The 15928-nt window shown below is 37.2% G+C and overlaps 1 protein-coding gene across 9 annotated transcripts in view; it reads left to right on the top strand.

The window, feature by feature from the left end:
- NEK1 (NIMA related kinase 1) overlaps window positions 1-14814 on the top strand; it is a 206392-nt gene extending 191578 nt beyond the window's left edge. For 8 of the 9 annotated variants that reach the window (XM_057548150.1, XM_057548156.1, XM_057548154.1 and 5 more), the window contains 2 exons: window positions 3001-3035; window positions 13574-14814. In XM_057548150.1, the coding sequence (XP_057404133.1) occupies window positions 3001-3035; window positions 13574-13606 (68 nt within the window). In that variant the 3' untranslated portion in view covers window positions 13607-14814. The remainder of the gene's footprint in view (window positions 1-3000; window positions 3036-13573) is intronic. The other variant, XM_057548151.1, reaches the window with a different exon arrangement.
- The last annotated feature ends 1114 nt before the right edge of the window (window positions 14815-15928 follow it).

Below are 15928 nucleotides of genomic sequence, written 5' to 3'. Positions count from 1 at the left end.
CTTGCAACCAAGTTTAGTGAATGAAGTGGGTAATCAAGATAAATGATATGTGATCTTTTTAAGTAACTTACCATGCAGTAATGAGCCTAATTTGTATAATAATTTGTAAACTGATTTGGAATATTTTGAACAAGAATTCATTTCTAAAAATGTTTGTCAAAAATTAATACTATTACTTTAAAGGTACGATTTGTAGACTAAAGTCAAGGATTTAAAGTGTTGATGCGTAATTTTGGCAGTATAAATTTTCATAAGATTTATTTATATTCCATCTCGTTCCCCCAGAAAAGGTTTAACTACATTATATATAGTACAATGTATATATGTGTGTGTGTGTGTGTGCGTATACACACACACACACACACACACAGAACAAACTGAAATTAAGTTAGGAACAAGTGTTTGGGAAAGTCAACATATCAGGCAAATGAATACCTCAGGCAAATGAGTGCAAGCAATATAATATTAAGCCAAGTTGAAGTAGGAACAGAAAGTTCATGGTCAAAGGGTCTCTACAATTTGGGAAAATAATTCACAAATTTGGTGCTGAGATTTGTAGCAAAGCAGGAAACCTAACTAATTACTTGAGACAAAATATGTTCGTTACTCAGAGGACAGCTCTTTTTGGTATTGAAACAAAAGAAAAATGTCCAGTGATTCTTTTAAAAAGGGGAGTATGATACAGTGTTCCTCAAACTCGGGTAACATGTGGAGTCCTCTAAAGGGGAAAATACTTTGTCAGACTCCAAGAATCTAAGTCCATAGACCGCAGTGAAAAACTCAAGTCTTAGTCTTTGCAAATGTCTGTCAGTTGTGTTTATTACTATAAAACATGGGTTTTTTTATATATATAAAAAAATATTTTTATCAAAATGAATATATAGAATATAAACATTATCTGGAACTTGTATATTCCTGATTCAATTGAAATCTTGGACACCATTTTATAAAACAGTCCTGTTATGGCCTGAAAACATTCTCAGTAACTTTTACAATATTTGGATTTCATAGGAGCCTTTCTCATAATATGGCATGTGGAAGTTAATGGCATGAGGCCAGAAAAATGATTGCATTTGAGTGGATCTGTGGAGAGTATCAGACTAGCTCTGTTCATACTCAGACTGTGTCCTTCAGGCAGTTCTCACAAGTATCGTTTCAAGATGCTTTTCATAAGTAGTCAGCAACAGTGTGCTTGGGAGTTAGCGTTGCTTGACAGGTATTTGGAAAACTTGCCCCTTCCATGGAGAAAAAGCACAGTCAGCTGAGCCACGAGGTAGAATTGACACCGTCCTGTGACAGCTGAGTGGTTTCAGAAGGACACATGCCTACACAGAAGGCCATTCCCCTGCAAAGCACCACCAATCATGCCGGCTAATGCACTCCTCAAGAAGCAGTACCAGGTTTTCTCTACCACACAAATGAAAGGGCACGAGGACCCCGAGTTCTGGATCATAACGCCTGCAGTAATTCCTTTAGCCTGGAAAAAAATGTAAAGCAGCTAAACGTATCAACTCACTAAGCTGGTTGTAAAATGTATATTGAATTCTGTAAATCAGCCATCCCCAACTTTTATGGTGCCAGGGACCGGTTTCATGGAAGACAGTTTTTCCACAGAGTGGGGAGTGGGGTGGGAATTGTTTGGGGATGGTTCAAGCCCGTTACATTTATTGTGCATGTTATTTCTATTATTATTACATTGTAGTATATAATGAAATAATTATACAACTCACCATAATGCAGAATCAGTGGGAGCCCTGAGCTTGTTTTCCTGCAACTAGATGGTCCCATTTGGGGGTGATGGGAGACAGTGACACCTAAAGTGTGTTGCTTATGTCCAGTCTACCCCATTAGATGCAGCTTAATTGTCACTTGCCACTCACTGATAGGGTTTTGATGTGAGTCTGCAAGTAACTGATTTATGATGGTCTCTGTGCAGGCAAACCTCTCTGCTAATGATGATCTGGATTTGCAGCCACTCCCCAGCTCTAGCATCACTGCCTCAGCTCCACCTCAGATCATCAGGCATTAGATTCCCATAAGGAGTGCGCGACCTAGATCCCTTGCGTGCACAGTTCACAGTAGGGTTCGCGCTCCTGTGAGAATCTAATGCCACCGCTGATCTGACAGGAGGCGGAGCTCAGGTGGTAATGTGAACGATGGGGAGCGGCTGTAAATACAGATGGAGCTTCACTGGCCCACCACTCACCTCCTGCTGTGCGGCCCGGTTCCTAACAGGCCATGGACCGGTACCTGTCCGTGGCCTGGGGGTTGGGACCCCTGCTCTAAATAAATTAACTTGCTGTTTTGTATTGTTCATCATATGACACTTAAATGTTAGACAGTGATTGGATTTAGAATAACTAATTTAAAGTCCTTTTTTTTAAAATGAAGGTCATGCATTTATTCTTTTTTTACTGAAGTATAGTTGATTTACAATACTATATTAGTTTCAGGTGTACAGCATAGTGATTCATTATTTTTACAGGTTATACTCCATTAAAAGTTATTAGAAGATAATGGCTATAATTCCCTTGCTGTACAATATATCCTTGTTTCTTATATATTTTATACAGAGTAGCTTGTATCTCTTAATCCCATGCCCCTAATTTGCCCCTCCCCCCCTTCCCTTTCCCCTTTGGTAGCCACTAGTTTGTTTACTGTATCTGTGAGTCTGTTTCTTTTTTGCATGTATATTCATTTGTATTATTTTTAAAGATTCCAAAGTAAGTGGTATCATGCACTATTAGGCTTTCTCTGTGTGTCTACTTTCACTAAGCATAATATTCTCTAGGTCCATCCGCATTGCTGCAAATGGCAGGATTTCATTCTTTTTTATGGCTGAGTACTATTCCATTGTATATATATATACCACATCGTCTTTATCCATTCATCTGTTGATGGACATTTAGTTTGCTTCCATATCTTGACTATTGTAAATAATGCTGCTATGAACATTGGGGTGCATGTATCTTTTTGAATCAGTGTTTTTGTTTTTTTCAGGATATATACCCAAGAAGAGAATACTGGATCATATGGTAGTTCTATTTTTAGTTTTTTTCCATAATGACTGCACCAACTTACATTCCCACCAACAGTGTACAAGGGTTCCGTTTTCTCCACATCCTCTCCGACATTTGTTATTTGTAGGCTTTTTGGTGATGGCAGGTGATGAGGTGATATCTCATTTTGATTTTCATTTCTCTAATAATTAGTGACGTTGGACATCTTTTCATGTGTGTTAGCCATCTGTATGTCTTTGGAAAATGTCTAGTCAGGACTTGTGCCCATTTATTTCTTTATTTATTTGTTTTTTAATTTATGGCTGCATTGTGTCTTAGTTGTGGCACATGGGGGTCTTCATTGAGGTGTGTGGGATCTTCCATTGCGGCGCAGGCTCTTTCTTGTGGCATGCAGGCTTCTCTCTAGTTGTGGCACGCAGACTCCAGAGTGCATGGACTCTGTAGTTTGCGGCACATGGGCTCTCTCACTGGGGCACACAAGCTCAGTAGGTGTGGTGCACGGGCTTAGTTGCCCCATGGCATGTGGGACCTTAGTTCCCTCACCAGGTATCAAACCCACGTCCCCTGCATTGGAAGGCAAATTCTTTACCACTGGGCTACCAGGGAACTCCCTCTTCTGCCCATTTTTGATTAGGTGGTTTTTTGGTTTTGGTTTTTGGGTTTGTTTTATATTGAGTTGTATGAGCTGTTTATATACTTTGGATATTAATCCCTTATTAGTCATATCATTTGCAATATTTTCTCCCATTCCAAAGTTTGTGTTTTTGTTTTGCTGGTGGTTTCCTTTGCTGTGCAAAAAGCTTCTAAGTTTAATTAGGTCCATTGGTTTATTTTTGCTTTTATTTCTTGTGCCTTAGGAGATGGATCTAAAAAATTATTGCTATGATTTATGTCAGGAGTGCTCTGTGTTCTCTTCTATGAGTCTTACGGTTTCAGGTTTAACATTTAGGTTTTTAATCCATTTTGAGTTTATTTTTGTATACGGTGTGAGGAAATGTTCTAATCTCATTCTTTTACATGCAGCTGTCCAATTTTCCCAGCACTACTCCTTGAAGAGAATGTCTTTCTCCATTATATGTTCTTACCTCCTTTGTCATAGATTAATTGACCATAGGTGTGCGGGTTTGTTTTTGGGCTCTCTGTTATGTTACATTGATCTATATGTCTGTTTTTGTGCCAACACCACACTGTTTTGATTACTGTAACTTTGTAGTAGACAGTAAGTCCCCTACATATGAGTGAGTTCTGTTCTGAGAGCGCATTTGTAAGTCCAATTTGTTCATAAGTCCAACAAAGTTAGCCTAGGTACCCAAATAACACAGTCGGTTATATAGTACTGTACCGCAATAGGTTTATAATACTTTTCACACAAATAATATGTAAAAAACAAAGAAACACAAAAAATAAAATATTTTTAATCTTACAGTACAGTACCTTGAAAAGTACAGTAGTCCAGTACAACAGCTGGCATCCGGGGGCTGGCATCGAGTTAACAGGCAAGAAGAGCTACTGACTGCAGGAGGGAGAGGAGGTGGGAGATGGCAGAGCTGAAGGATCATCAGCAATAGGAGACAGAGGGCAAGGTGCAGTTTCACTCACGCCTGACGCTGATGGCACAGGTTCCGGTTCCTTGCTGGATTCAGTTCTATCTACCCTCTTAAAAAAACGATCCAATGATGTCTGTGTAGTAGCTCTTTTTTTCTCATCGTAGATGACATGGTAGCACTGGATTGCATTCTGAACGGCTGCTGCAACCTTTGTGTACCATTCTGTTTGGGTCCTGAGCCTCAGAGACTAACAGTGCTTCCTCAAATAAAGAAAATCCCCTTGCCATTTATTGCATCGTGAATCTCTTCAGTTCTTCAGTTACTTCTTCTTCCTCTTGTAGCTCCACTCTCAATTATTTTCACTTTTCTTTCCATCGTTATCGCTTGGCACTTCTTAGCCATACCAGCTACACACCGCTGCCTTTATGTGTGCTTCCTGGGCTTGAAATAAAGATACTGTGTTACTGTACTCTATACAGTACTGTACAGTAACGTACACAAAAGCACAGCCACTTGTAGAGGATGCATGCATGTGACAGTGTACACCAGACATGCGAACTAACTTATGTGATAGGACATGAGAATGCACATTTGCATCTTTGAAAGTTTGCAACTTGAATGTTCGTATGTAGGAGACTTACTGTAGTCTGAAGTCTGGGAGGGAGATAGCCTCCAGCTTTGTTTTTTTTTTTTTTCCTCAAGATTGCTTTGGCAATTCAGGGTCTTTTGTGGTTCCATATGAATTTTTGGATTATTTGTTCTAGTTCTGGGGAAAATGTCATGGGTACTTTGATAGGGATTGCGTTAAATCTGTAGACTGCTTTGGCTAGTATGCCATTTAACAATAGTAGTTCTTCCAATCCAAGAGCACAGGATATCTTTCTATTTCTTTGTATTATCTTAAGTTTCCTTCATGACTATTTTACAGTTTTCAGTGTATAGGTCATTCACCTCCTTGGTTAAGTTTATTCCTATGTATTTTATTCTTTTTGATGTGATTTTAAACAGGATTTTTTTTCTCTTTCTGATGATTCATTATTAGTGTATAGAAAAGCAACAGATTTCTATGTGTTAATCTTGTATCCTGCAACTTTGCTGAATTCATTTATTAGTTCTAATAGTTTTGGGGGGGAGACTAGGGTTTTCTTATATAAAGTATCATGTCATCTGCAAGAAGTGATAGTTTTACTTCTTCCCTTCCAATTTGGATGCCTTTTATTTCTTTTTCTTGTCTGATTGCTGTGGCTAGGGCTTCTAACACTATGTAAATAGAAGTGGCAAGAGTGGACATCCTTGTCTAGTTCCTGAGTATAGAGGAAAAGCTTTCAGCTTTTCACTGTTGAGTGTGATATTAGCTGTGGGTTTGTCATAAATGGCCCTTATTATGTTGAGCTGTGTTCCCTTTATACATACTTTGATGGAAATTTTTATCATGAATGGATGTTGAATTTTCTCAAATGCTTTCTGCACCTATTGAGATGATCATGTGATTTTTTTATGCTTCCCTTTGTTAATGTGGTGCTGTCACATTCATAGATTTGCAAATATTGAACCATCCTTGCATCCTGAGAATAAATCCAACATGATCGTAGTGTATGATCCTTTTTATATATTTTTGGATTTGGTTTGCTAATATTTTGTTGAGGAGTTTTGCATCTATATTCATCAAAGAGATTGGCCTGTAACTTTCTTTTCCTGTAGTGCCTTTGTCTGGTTTTGGTATCAGGGTAATGGTGGCCTCATAGAATAAATTTGGGAGCATCCCATCCTCCTTAATTTTTTGGAATAGTTTGTGAAGGATAGCTATTATTTCTTTATATGTTTGGTAGAATTTCCCTGTGAAGCCCTCTGGTCCTGGACTTTTTTTGGCTGGGAGGTTTTCTTTATTACAAATTCAATTTCACTACTAGTGATTGATCTGTTCAAATTGTTTCTTCTTGATTCAGTCTTGGCAGGTTGTGTGTTGCTAGAAATTTGTCCATTTCTTCTGTCCAATTTGTTGGCGTATAACTGTTCATAGTATTATGATTTTTTGTTACCTCTGTGGTATCGGTTGTTATTTCTTCACTTTCATTTTGTTTATTTGGGTCCTCTTTTTTTTTTCTTTGTGCTAAAGGTTTATCAACTTTGTTTATCTTATTAAAAATCAACTCTTAGTTTCATTAATCTTTTCTATCTTTTTTTTTTTTTGGTCTTTATTTTATTTATTTCCTTTATGTTTTTTCCTACCTTCTGCTGACTTTGGGCTTTGTTTGTACTTCTTTTTCTAGTTCCTTTAGGTGGTAGTTTAGGTTGTGTTTTTGAAATTTTTCCTATTTCTTGAGAGAGGCCTGTATCCCTATGAACTTTCCTCTTAGAACTGCTTTTGCTGCATCCAGAAGGTTTTGGAATGTTGTGTTTTTATTTTCATTTGTCTTGAGGTGTTTTCTGATTTCCTCTTTGATTTCTTCATCGACCCATTGGGTTCTTAGTAGCATGGTGTTTGGTCTTCATGTGTTTGTTCTTTTCCCTGTTTTCTTTCTGTAATTGATGTATGGCTTGATATAATTTCTATCCTCCTAAATTTGTTGGAACTTGTTTTGTGGCCTAGCATGTGATCTATCCTGGAGAATGTTCCATGTGCACTTGAAAAGAATATGTACTCTGCTGTTTTTGGATGTAAAGTCCTATAGAGATCTGTTAAGACCAACTAGTCTATTGAGCTATTTAAGACCACTGTTGCCTATTGACTTTCTGTCTGGATGATCTGTCCATTGATGTAAGTGGGGTGTTAAAGTCCCCTACTATTATTGTAGCATTGTCAATTTCTCCCTTTATGTCTGTTAGTTTTTGCTTTATATATTTAGGTGCTCCTATATTGGGTGCGTGTATGTTAACTAATGTAATATCCTCTTCTTGTATTGATCCGTTTATTGTTATAGTGTCTTTCTTTATCTTTCTTTATGGCCTTTGTTTTAAAGTCTATTTTTGTCTGATATATGTATTGCTACCCCCACTTTCTTATCATTTCCATTTGCATGAAATGTCTTTTTCCATCCCCTCACTTTCAATCTGTGTTTGCTTTTAGCCCTGAAGTGAGTCTCTTGTAGGCAGCATATTGAAGGGCCTTGGTTTTTGGGGTTTTTTTAAATCTAATCAGCTACCCTATGTGTTTTGATGAGAGCATTTAATCCATTGATATTTAAAGTACTTAATTGATAGGTATGTACTTACTGCCATTTCTTACTGTTTTCTGGCTGTTGTAGTTCTTCTCTGTTAATTTCTTCCCTTATGGTTTGATGATTTTCTTTAGTGGTATGCTTTGTTTCTTTCTTTTTGATTTTTGTATATCTATTGTAGGGTTTGATTTGTGGTTACCATGGGATTTATATATGTTGGCATGTTGACCCATAATTATATTTACTTGTTTTAAACTGCTAGTCATTTAAGTTCAAATGTATTCCAAAAGAGCTACATTTTTTACTCCATCTCCCACATTTTGTGTTTTTTATGTCATATGTTACATATTCATGCTTATCCCTTAACTGTTCATTGTAATTATCGTTGCTTTTAACATTTTTTTTTTTGTCTTTCAACCTATGTACTGGCTTAAGTGGTTGATCTTCAATCCTTACCATATATTTGCTTTTCCTAGTGGGATTTTCCCTTTCTTATATGTTTTTACTTCTTTTCCATTTAGAGGAGACAGTTCAACATTCTTACTAGAGTCAGTTTAGTATTGCTGTACTTGTTTAATTTTTGCTTGTCGGAGAAATTCTTTCTCTCTCCTTCTATTCTAAATGATAATCTTTCTGAGTAGAGTGTCCTGGGTTGCAAGTTTTTCCCTTTCAGCACTTTGAATATATATTGCCATTCCCTTCTGGCCTGCAAAGTTTCTGCAGAGAATTCGGCTGATAGCCTTATGGGGGTTCCCTTTTATATAACTCTTTGTTTTTCTCTTGCTGCCTTCAGAATCCTCTCTTTATCTTTAACTTTTGCCATTTTAATTATGATAGGTCTTCGTGTGGGTCCATTTGGGTTCATCTTATTTGGAATCTCTGTGCTTCCTGTACCTGGATATCTATATTCTTCTACAGGTTTGGGAATTTTTCAGCCATAATTTCCTCAAATACATTTTTGATCCCCTTCTCTCTCTCTTCTCCTTCTGGGACCCCTATAATGTGAATGTTGGAACACCTAATGCTATCTCAAAGATCTCTTAAACAAATTTTTTTAAATGAAAGCAATTTTTCTTTCTCTTGTTCTGATTGGGTGGTTTCCATTGTTCAGTTATACCTTCCAGATCACTTGTGCAGTCTTCTGTATCACTTAGTGATTCATTTCCTTATAGTGTGTTTTTATTTCAGCTGTTGTAATAGTCATTTCTCACTGGCCCTTTTCTATATTTTCTAGTTCTTCATTAAAATGTTCAGTGTTTAGATCAATTCTTTTCCCTAATTCAGTTAACATTTTCTTCACTAATGTTTTGAATTTTTTATCCGGAAAATTATTTATTTCTGTTTCATTATTTATCCAGAGTTTTCTCTTACTCCTTGAATTGAGAGCAGTTCCTCTGCCTTTTCTTTCTTTCTTTTTCTATTTTTTAATTTTTTATTGAGTGTAGTTGATTTACATTGTTGTTTTAATTTCTGCTATACAGCAAAGTGGTTCAGTTATACATATATATATATGCATTCTTTTTTTATATTCTTTTCCATTATGGTTTATCCCTGGATATTGAATATAGTTCCCTGTGCTGTACAGTAGGACCCTGTTGTTTATCCATTCTATATATAATAGTTTGCATCTGCTGACCCAAAATTCCTAATCCATCCCTCCTCACCACCCCATCTTGGCAACCACATGGCTGTTCTCTATGTCTGTGAGTCTGTTTCTGTTTTGTGGATAAGTTCATGTGTGTCATATTTTAGATTCCACATATAAGTGATATCATATGGTACCACTTGAGTAAGTGCCAACAGTGGCACCTGCTACCCCACCCGGCTCTGCCTCAGGCCTGGGTCACCTCTGTGTCCCAAGGTTCAGTCTCTTCCCCAGTCCTTGCTGCCCCAGTTCCAGTGCAACACTGTGGCTTGGAGTGAATGGGGCTGGAGAATTGGCTGTGCTCGGGCTGGGGTTGTGTGATGAGGTGGTCCCGGGAAGAGCCTCAGCCGTTAGAGCACACCTCTCTCTGCCCTGCCTCTGGGGCCAACACTCGAGATCCTCATGACTGGACTCCAGGCTTCTCCAGCCCTTGTACTTGTCACAGCATCTTCCAGCCAGCCAACAGGGCTTGTGTCCTCTGTCTAGGACCCCATGACTGGGACCCCCAGTCTATGGCTCGACCCACTTACTCCCCAAGGCAAGTGTCCATCACTGCAATCTCCCTTTTCCTCTGAGTCCCCTCCCAGGGGCACAGGTCACGACCCAATCTCTCTTCTTCCCATCATAGCGATTCTCTGAGATCTTTCTTACAGCCTTGGTTGTACAGCAATCCGTCTAGTTTCCAGTTCGTTTTCAGTGAGAATTGTTCCACATGTAGATGTATTTTTAATGTGTTCCTGGTGGGGGTGATGGTGAGCTCCACATCCTCTTACTCTGCCATCTTGATCTCTCCCTTTAGAGTCCTTCTTATTCGAAATTCTTATACTGCAGATCTAGCTCTCTTTCCCCAGACTGTCGTCTTTTAGGTCACATCTTAGGAGATAACAGTAAAACCATGTCATCTGCATATGGTGCTTAGACACTTTTATTTTCTGTGTTGGTGGTGGGTAATGAGGGAGGGAATGAATAACGATATCTAGTACACCCAATAGTGGTATCAGGGGCAATAAGTTAGAAGTTAAAAAGATTTTCTACAACACATTTCTGTTTTATTTAATCAGAAATTATGTGAGTCCTCAAAAGACAGCCTGAACTATACAACACCCCCATACTGTCACAGTGCAGGTGTGGTGAGCACCTGCTCTATACAACTCCCTCATATCATCACATTGCAGATTTGCTAAGTGCCTACAGGTGTAGCGATTGGTAAAATTAATGCCACTTAGTCTTTAGCTAGGTACTAGCTAGGCTAGAGTCAGAGATCAAATAGAGATAGTACAATGTGTGAACTGCTTTATATTATTTCTAAAAAATTTATTCTTTAAGGAGAGGAGGAGCCAACTGTAGACAGTGATAGAATGGCAAAGGCCAGCAGCCCGTCCTCGTGTAGAACATTGATCTTAGCAGTCCAAGCTTGTAAACGTCTAAGAAGGAAACAGAGACCTTCCTTCTACATTTATTTTAGATAGAATATTGTGCTATTTATGTGATGAGATTCTGTACACCAGTTATAGTGAAGGAATGAAATTTTCATCTATCACTTGGATAAGCCCCACCAATATGATGAGTTGAATAAGTAGTACATGATACCATTTATATAATATTTAAAAACAATTTTATTTAAATGTGCATATATGTAATAAAAATTAAAAGCCATGGGAAGGAAGGGCACACATCAATTTCAGGATGCTGATAACACCCCTCAGGAGGAGGAGAAGGCAGTAAGATGGGAAAAGGGTGCTCTCTCTCTTTAATGTGTTTTTCTTGAATCAATTATCCAAACCAGTGGGGCCAAAAGTTAACTTTTACTAATTCTAGATATTAGGTACCTGTGTGTTCATTAGTTTATTCTCTGTACTTTTCTGTTTGAAACAGTTTGTCATTGTAAAAAAATAAGTAAATTATAGTACACAGCAATAAGTGTAACACTGAAAGCAAAAAAATATGTTGCATAAAGTGATGGTCCAGCTATATTGGAAGAAATAAAAGTGTCAGGATAATTCTTCCCAGGGGAGAGGACGTCAGAGCTGGATTTTGAAAGATAAGTGAGGATTTATCCCCCAAGGCATATGTCTCCTTGTACATAGACGGGTGCCAGCTGTTGTACTACGGGAACTGTAAGCTCTTCAGTGTTACTAGAGCATATATTATGGGGACAGCTGGGGAAGATGGGCAATGGAAGTAGACAAGGCTAGAAGTACTTAAAAGGCCAGATCTGAAGGGCACTGCAGTCCACATAAGGAGCACAGGTTCTGTCGTGAGCCTGTGGGGAGCTCGTGAGGGGTTTCAAGCAGTGCAGTGATTAGAGATGACACTTCGATTTTAACGGACGAGCTCTTTCTGGAGTGTGAAGATAGTGACTGTTATGTAAGGTTAAATTAAGCAGTCTGTTTAAGTCACTCCACCGTGTTTTTCTAGACTAATGAAAAATTGGAGATAACTAGAATGTCTATAAATACAAATGGTTAATTTAAATACGCCATATCTGTAAAGAAAATACTACACAGCCATTGAAACTGACATGGAATATATCTATGATTTATTCATTTTCAACATTTTATTGTAAAATTCTTATCATATGAAAATGTTGAAAAAACTTCAGTTACCACCCATATGCCCACCATCTAGAGTCTTCCATTAACATTTTATAATCTTGCTTTATCACTTATTTGTCCATCTTTCCATCCATTATGTGTTTTAAAGGGAAGAACTCGAGTCTCAGAACTGCATCTTGTTGTAATTTTTTTTTTCACACACACACACTGTATTTTATTTTTACAAGAGATAAATAGACTGACACCAAGCATTGTACATGGATGACCACAATAAAAGCAACAACGATTGCAATTACCAAACATGAAACACACTCATACTATGTCATAATGTTGACATTCAGTCCAGTAATCCTCCACTGTAACAGCTCCTTTACTTTACAGTAAAAATTGATTTGTATATTCTTTGCCTCTGAGTCCTTGTGGGATTTTTTTTTTAATTCAAAAAGAAAGTCACAAAAATTATACTCATCCTCATCAGTTCACTCAGTCCCATGTAATTAATTTTTTTTTTCATCTTGATCTTTTGTTAGCCCCTTTATGAGTTCATCAGTTTTTCATTAGAGTTCTGAAAATGCTTATTCATTCAGTTCAGCAGTACAGTCAGTTACCAGAAACCTGTACTTGTCAGAGTCTTTTCCATGAATTTCTTGAAGATGAGACCCTTTTATAGGAACATATCTGCAAAAGCATCAGAGTACACCCAGAACTGTCTGTAAATGACAAAAAACTTAAAAATGACCACGGCTAAAGATTTGATGTAAGTTCATAATAATGCAGTTGACAAGAAAATTAGTTATTTCTGAGATATACATTTTAAAGTAATAACTAGGATTATGACTTATAACATTATACCAGAACATATAAGATTTTTAGAAATTTCATGTAATGTCTGAAACATTTATATTAACATATTTCCATACAAATAACCCAATCAAAGTTTAGATTCTTCCATTAAAATTTTATAATCTTGCTTTATCACTTATTTGTCCATCTTTCCATCCATTATGTGTTTTTTTTTTTTTATAAGTTTATTTATTTATTTAGGCTGTGTTGGGTCTTCGTTTCTGTGCAAGGGCTTCCTCTAATTGCGGCAAGAGGGGGCCACTCTTCATCGCGGTGCGCGGGCCTCTCACTATCGCGGCCTCTCTTGTTGTGGAGCACAGGCTCCAGATGCGCAGGCTCAGTAGCTGTGGCTCACGGGCCTAGTTGCTCCGCGGCATGTGGGATCTTCCCAGACCAGGGCTCGAACCCGTGTCCCCTGCATTAGCAGGCAGATTCTCAACCACTGCGCCACCAGGGAAGCCCCATTATGTGTTTTAAAGGGAAAAACTCGAGTCTCAGAACTGCATCTTGTTGTAATTTTTTAAAACATATTTGGGTATGCATAGATAAGCAATCTGGGAAGATTTATATAAAACTATTAGCTTTGGTTGTCTTTGGCTGATAGGTGATTTTTGCTTCCCACTTAATTCTTTATTGTAATGTCTGAATATTTCACATTGAGTGTGTGATATTGTAATAAAAACTACCTTTAAAACTACAGTAAGGCTCTTTTCCTTTAGTGTGACAGAGAATGAGTTTTTTACTAAGTAAATACATAGAGCTTGATTTGCAATGAGTGAATTAAATTTTTTTCTTTTTTGTACAGATAATGATGAATAATCCTCAGAACATTCTTTAATCCTCAGCGGAATGAAAGCATTTAAACTTTGGCTCATCAGAATAACAAGCTTCAGTGGGAAATGTAGCGATTTTTTATAAATATTAGATTTAAAATGGGCATACTGATTGCATGAAAATGATGGAGAAACATGCCATTTTTCAATCAAGATTCTAGTTTTTTATCTATTTTATTTTGTTGAGTTCTATAGTCATCTCCTACAGAATATATACTTTATTAAATGTTCCAACCAAAGTGTAAGACACAGTGATCCAGACTGGACTTAATGGCTTTGAAGAAGATGTACCATGCAGCAAGGTAATTTTTACTTTCAGCAAATGTCTTTAAGTTGAAAGAATAACTTCTGTTGTGAAAGACTTGCCTTTGCTTTTTCAATTACGCATTTAAGCATGACCCTTTTTTCTGTCTACTTGTTTTCATGGCCAGCAATTCTGGATTAAATAACCTTGTCGAGGGCTCTATTTAAATCTTAACATTTCGAAGATGGAACTTTTAGCCTTAAAGTTTATATTCTCAGTCCTTTTTCAACCAGTGTGTCTCCTGAACTAGCTGAATGGAAACAGGCTATAAAAACAGTCTTAGAAGTCATTGAAAAATTTGATTACGAAAGAATAGCAAAAATATATTCCCTGATATTTAAAAAGTTGGTTAATTACTTTTGTTTCTTTTTGAGGACCAGAACAAGGAAGACTATATCTAAAAATTAGTCTGTGAATTTTAACATTGATCTAGCATATAGCATAAAGTTGCCCTTTTGGTTTTCAGCTTCCTCTCATGCATGTGCTTTTTAATTGAGATTCAAAAGGAGAAAGGAATCATTTTTATTTTGACAGTGTGACAGTTTTGGTAACTAGTATTGCAAAGGGGGGAAATGTTTACCTTTTCAATACCATTATGAGAAGATTTTGTTAGGTCATTAAGACAATGGTCACACAGCTTCAGTTGCAATATGCTAGGTATTACATCATTAGAGATGTCTGAAGTCCAGATGCTTTTAGTAATAAAAGCAGAATTTTGGAAACTCTGAGAACAAAGAAGCCTTATTGGCATAATCTGTGGTTTGAACAGTAAAATCGTATGTTGCAGCACTATCAGTAGTATGCTGAATTAATTATGTATATTATTTCTAACATCCAAAGCTAAATACTTGATTTTTATATGTTTGTTTATTTTATGATATTACTATTAAATTTTTACTATCTACCTGATGTACACTATTGGTTGTCTTTTATTTATTAGCACCGTTATTAATAGAATGCTTTTACAGAGAGCTGAGAATACTTTTGATTATTTTACCTGAACATTTTATTTTCTTTTTCAATAGAAGAATATTTGAATTCTGTACTTTAATTCTCTACAGTCCTAAATGATGATAATGATTTGTGGGAGTGAGTATTTTTAAATTCTTAACCTAGAAATGCAAGTAGGAATGTAACACAGTAGAAAGAGTTGTTTAGCCATATTTCAAAAGATGTCATCTATATAAGAATAGGGGTGACAAATAGGATACTTGCCATCTTCAGTCAATTGGTAGTGAGTGGCTCTGGGGCGTTATTATGGAAAGGTTTTCTGTGCCAGTGGTAAAGAGGGTTTTTATTGTTCAGTAAGGTCTGTTGTAGGTGTTGGAGGAGGAACGTGGAAGCATCTATAGATTCTTAGAATGTTAGAGCGAGCGAGGGCTATCAGGATAATTTAGTATTATCTACATTTCTCAGGCGAGGGCACTGAGTTGTCACATGAGTGAATTCACTTGTGTAGATGGCCAGGGTCAGACCAGTTCCTGGCCTTACCCTGTGCTATTACTTCCACATTCTTTTAAAATTTATCTCCTCTAGAGAGTGAAAAGGAATAGATTTAATAGGAAAAGGTACATTTAGCATTAATGCATTAAGAATTCTGCGGAGATGTTCTGTTTCTGGGAATAGCACACTATTCTAATTTACCTCGCTATTGAAAACAACTTTTAAATGTTAAATAAAGTTGGCTTTTTATCCATAAATTAGCACATACTCTACCCTTCATCACTTCATTGATGGATCTTTCAAGATTGCTTGTGTATGTGTATGTTTAATATATACTTGAAAACAGAAGAGGTAAGAAGGTGAATTGTAAGGCCATCACTTTGGAGAAAGCCTCAACCCAGAGATGAGTGGAATATTGGAGAGAAAATAAGCACTTTTGACTGGAACATATGTCCAGTGCCTCTCACTTGGGTAGAGTGGGCTCACGGAGCAAAGGTGCAAAAGGTAAGGCCAAGCATCCACCACACTGGAGAATCGTGTAGGAAACCCTGTGTCAAGGTGAGACTCCAGAAGGTTACAT

This window comes from Balaenoptera acutorostrata, chromosome 6, assembly GCF_949987535.1.
Source record: "Balaenoptera acutorostrata chromosome 6, mBalAcu1.1, whole genome shotgun sequence".
Lineage (NCBI taxonomy): Eukaryota > Metazoa > Chordata > Mammalia > Artiodactyla > Balaenopteridae > Balaenoptera > Balaenoptera acutorostrata.
Note: the sequence above shows the minus strand (reverse complement) of the source record. Positions and strands in the feature narration are given on the sequence as shown.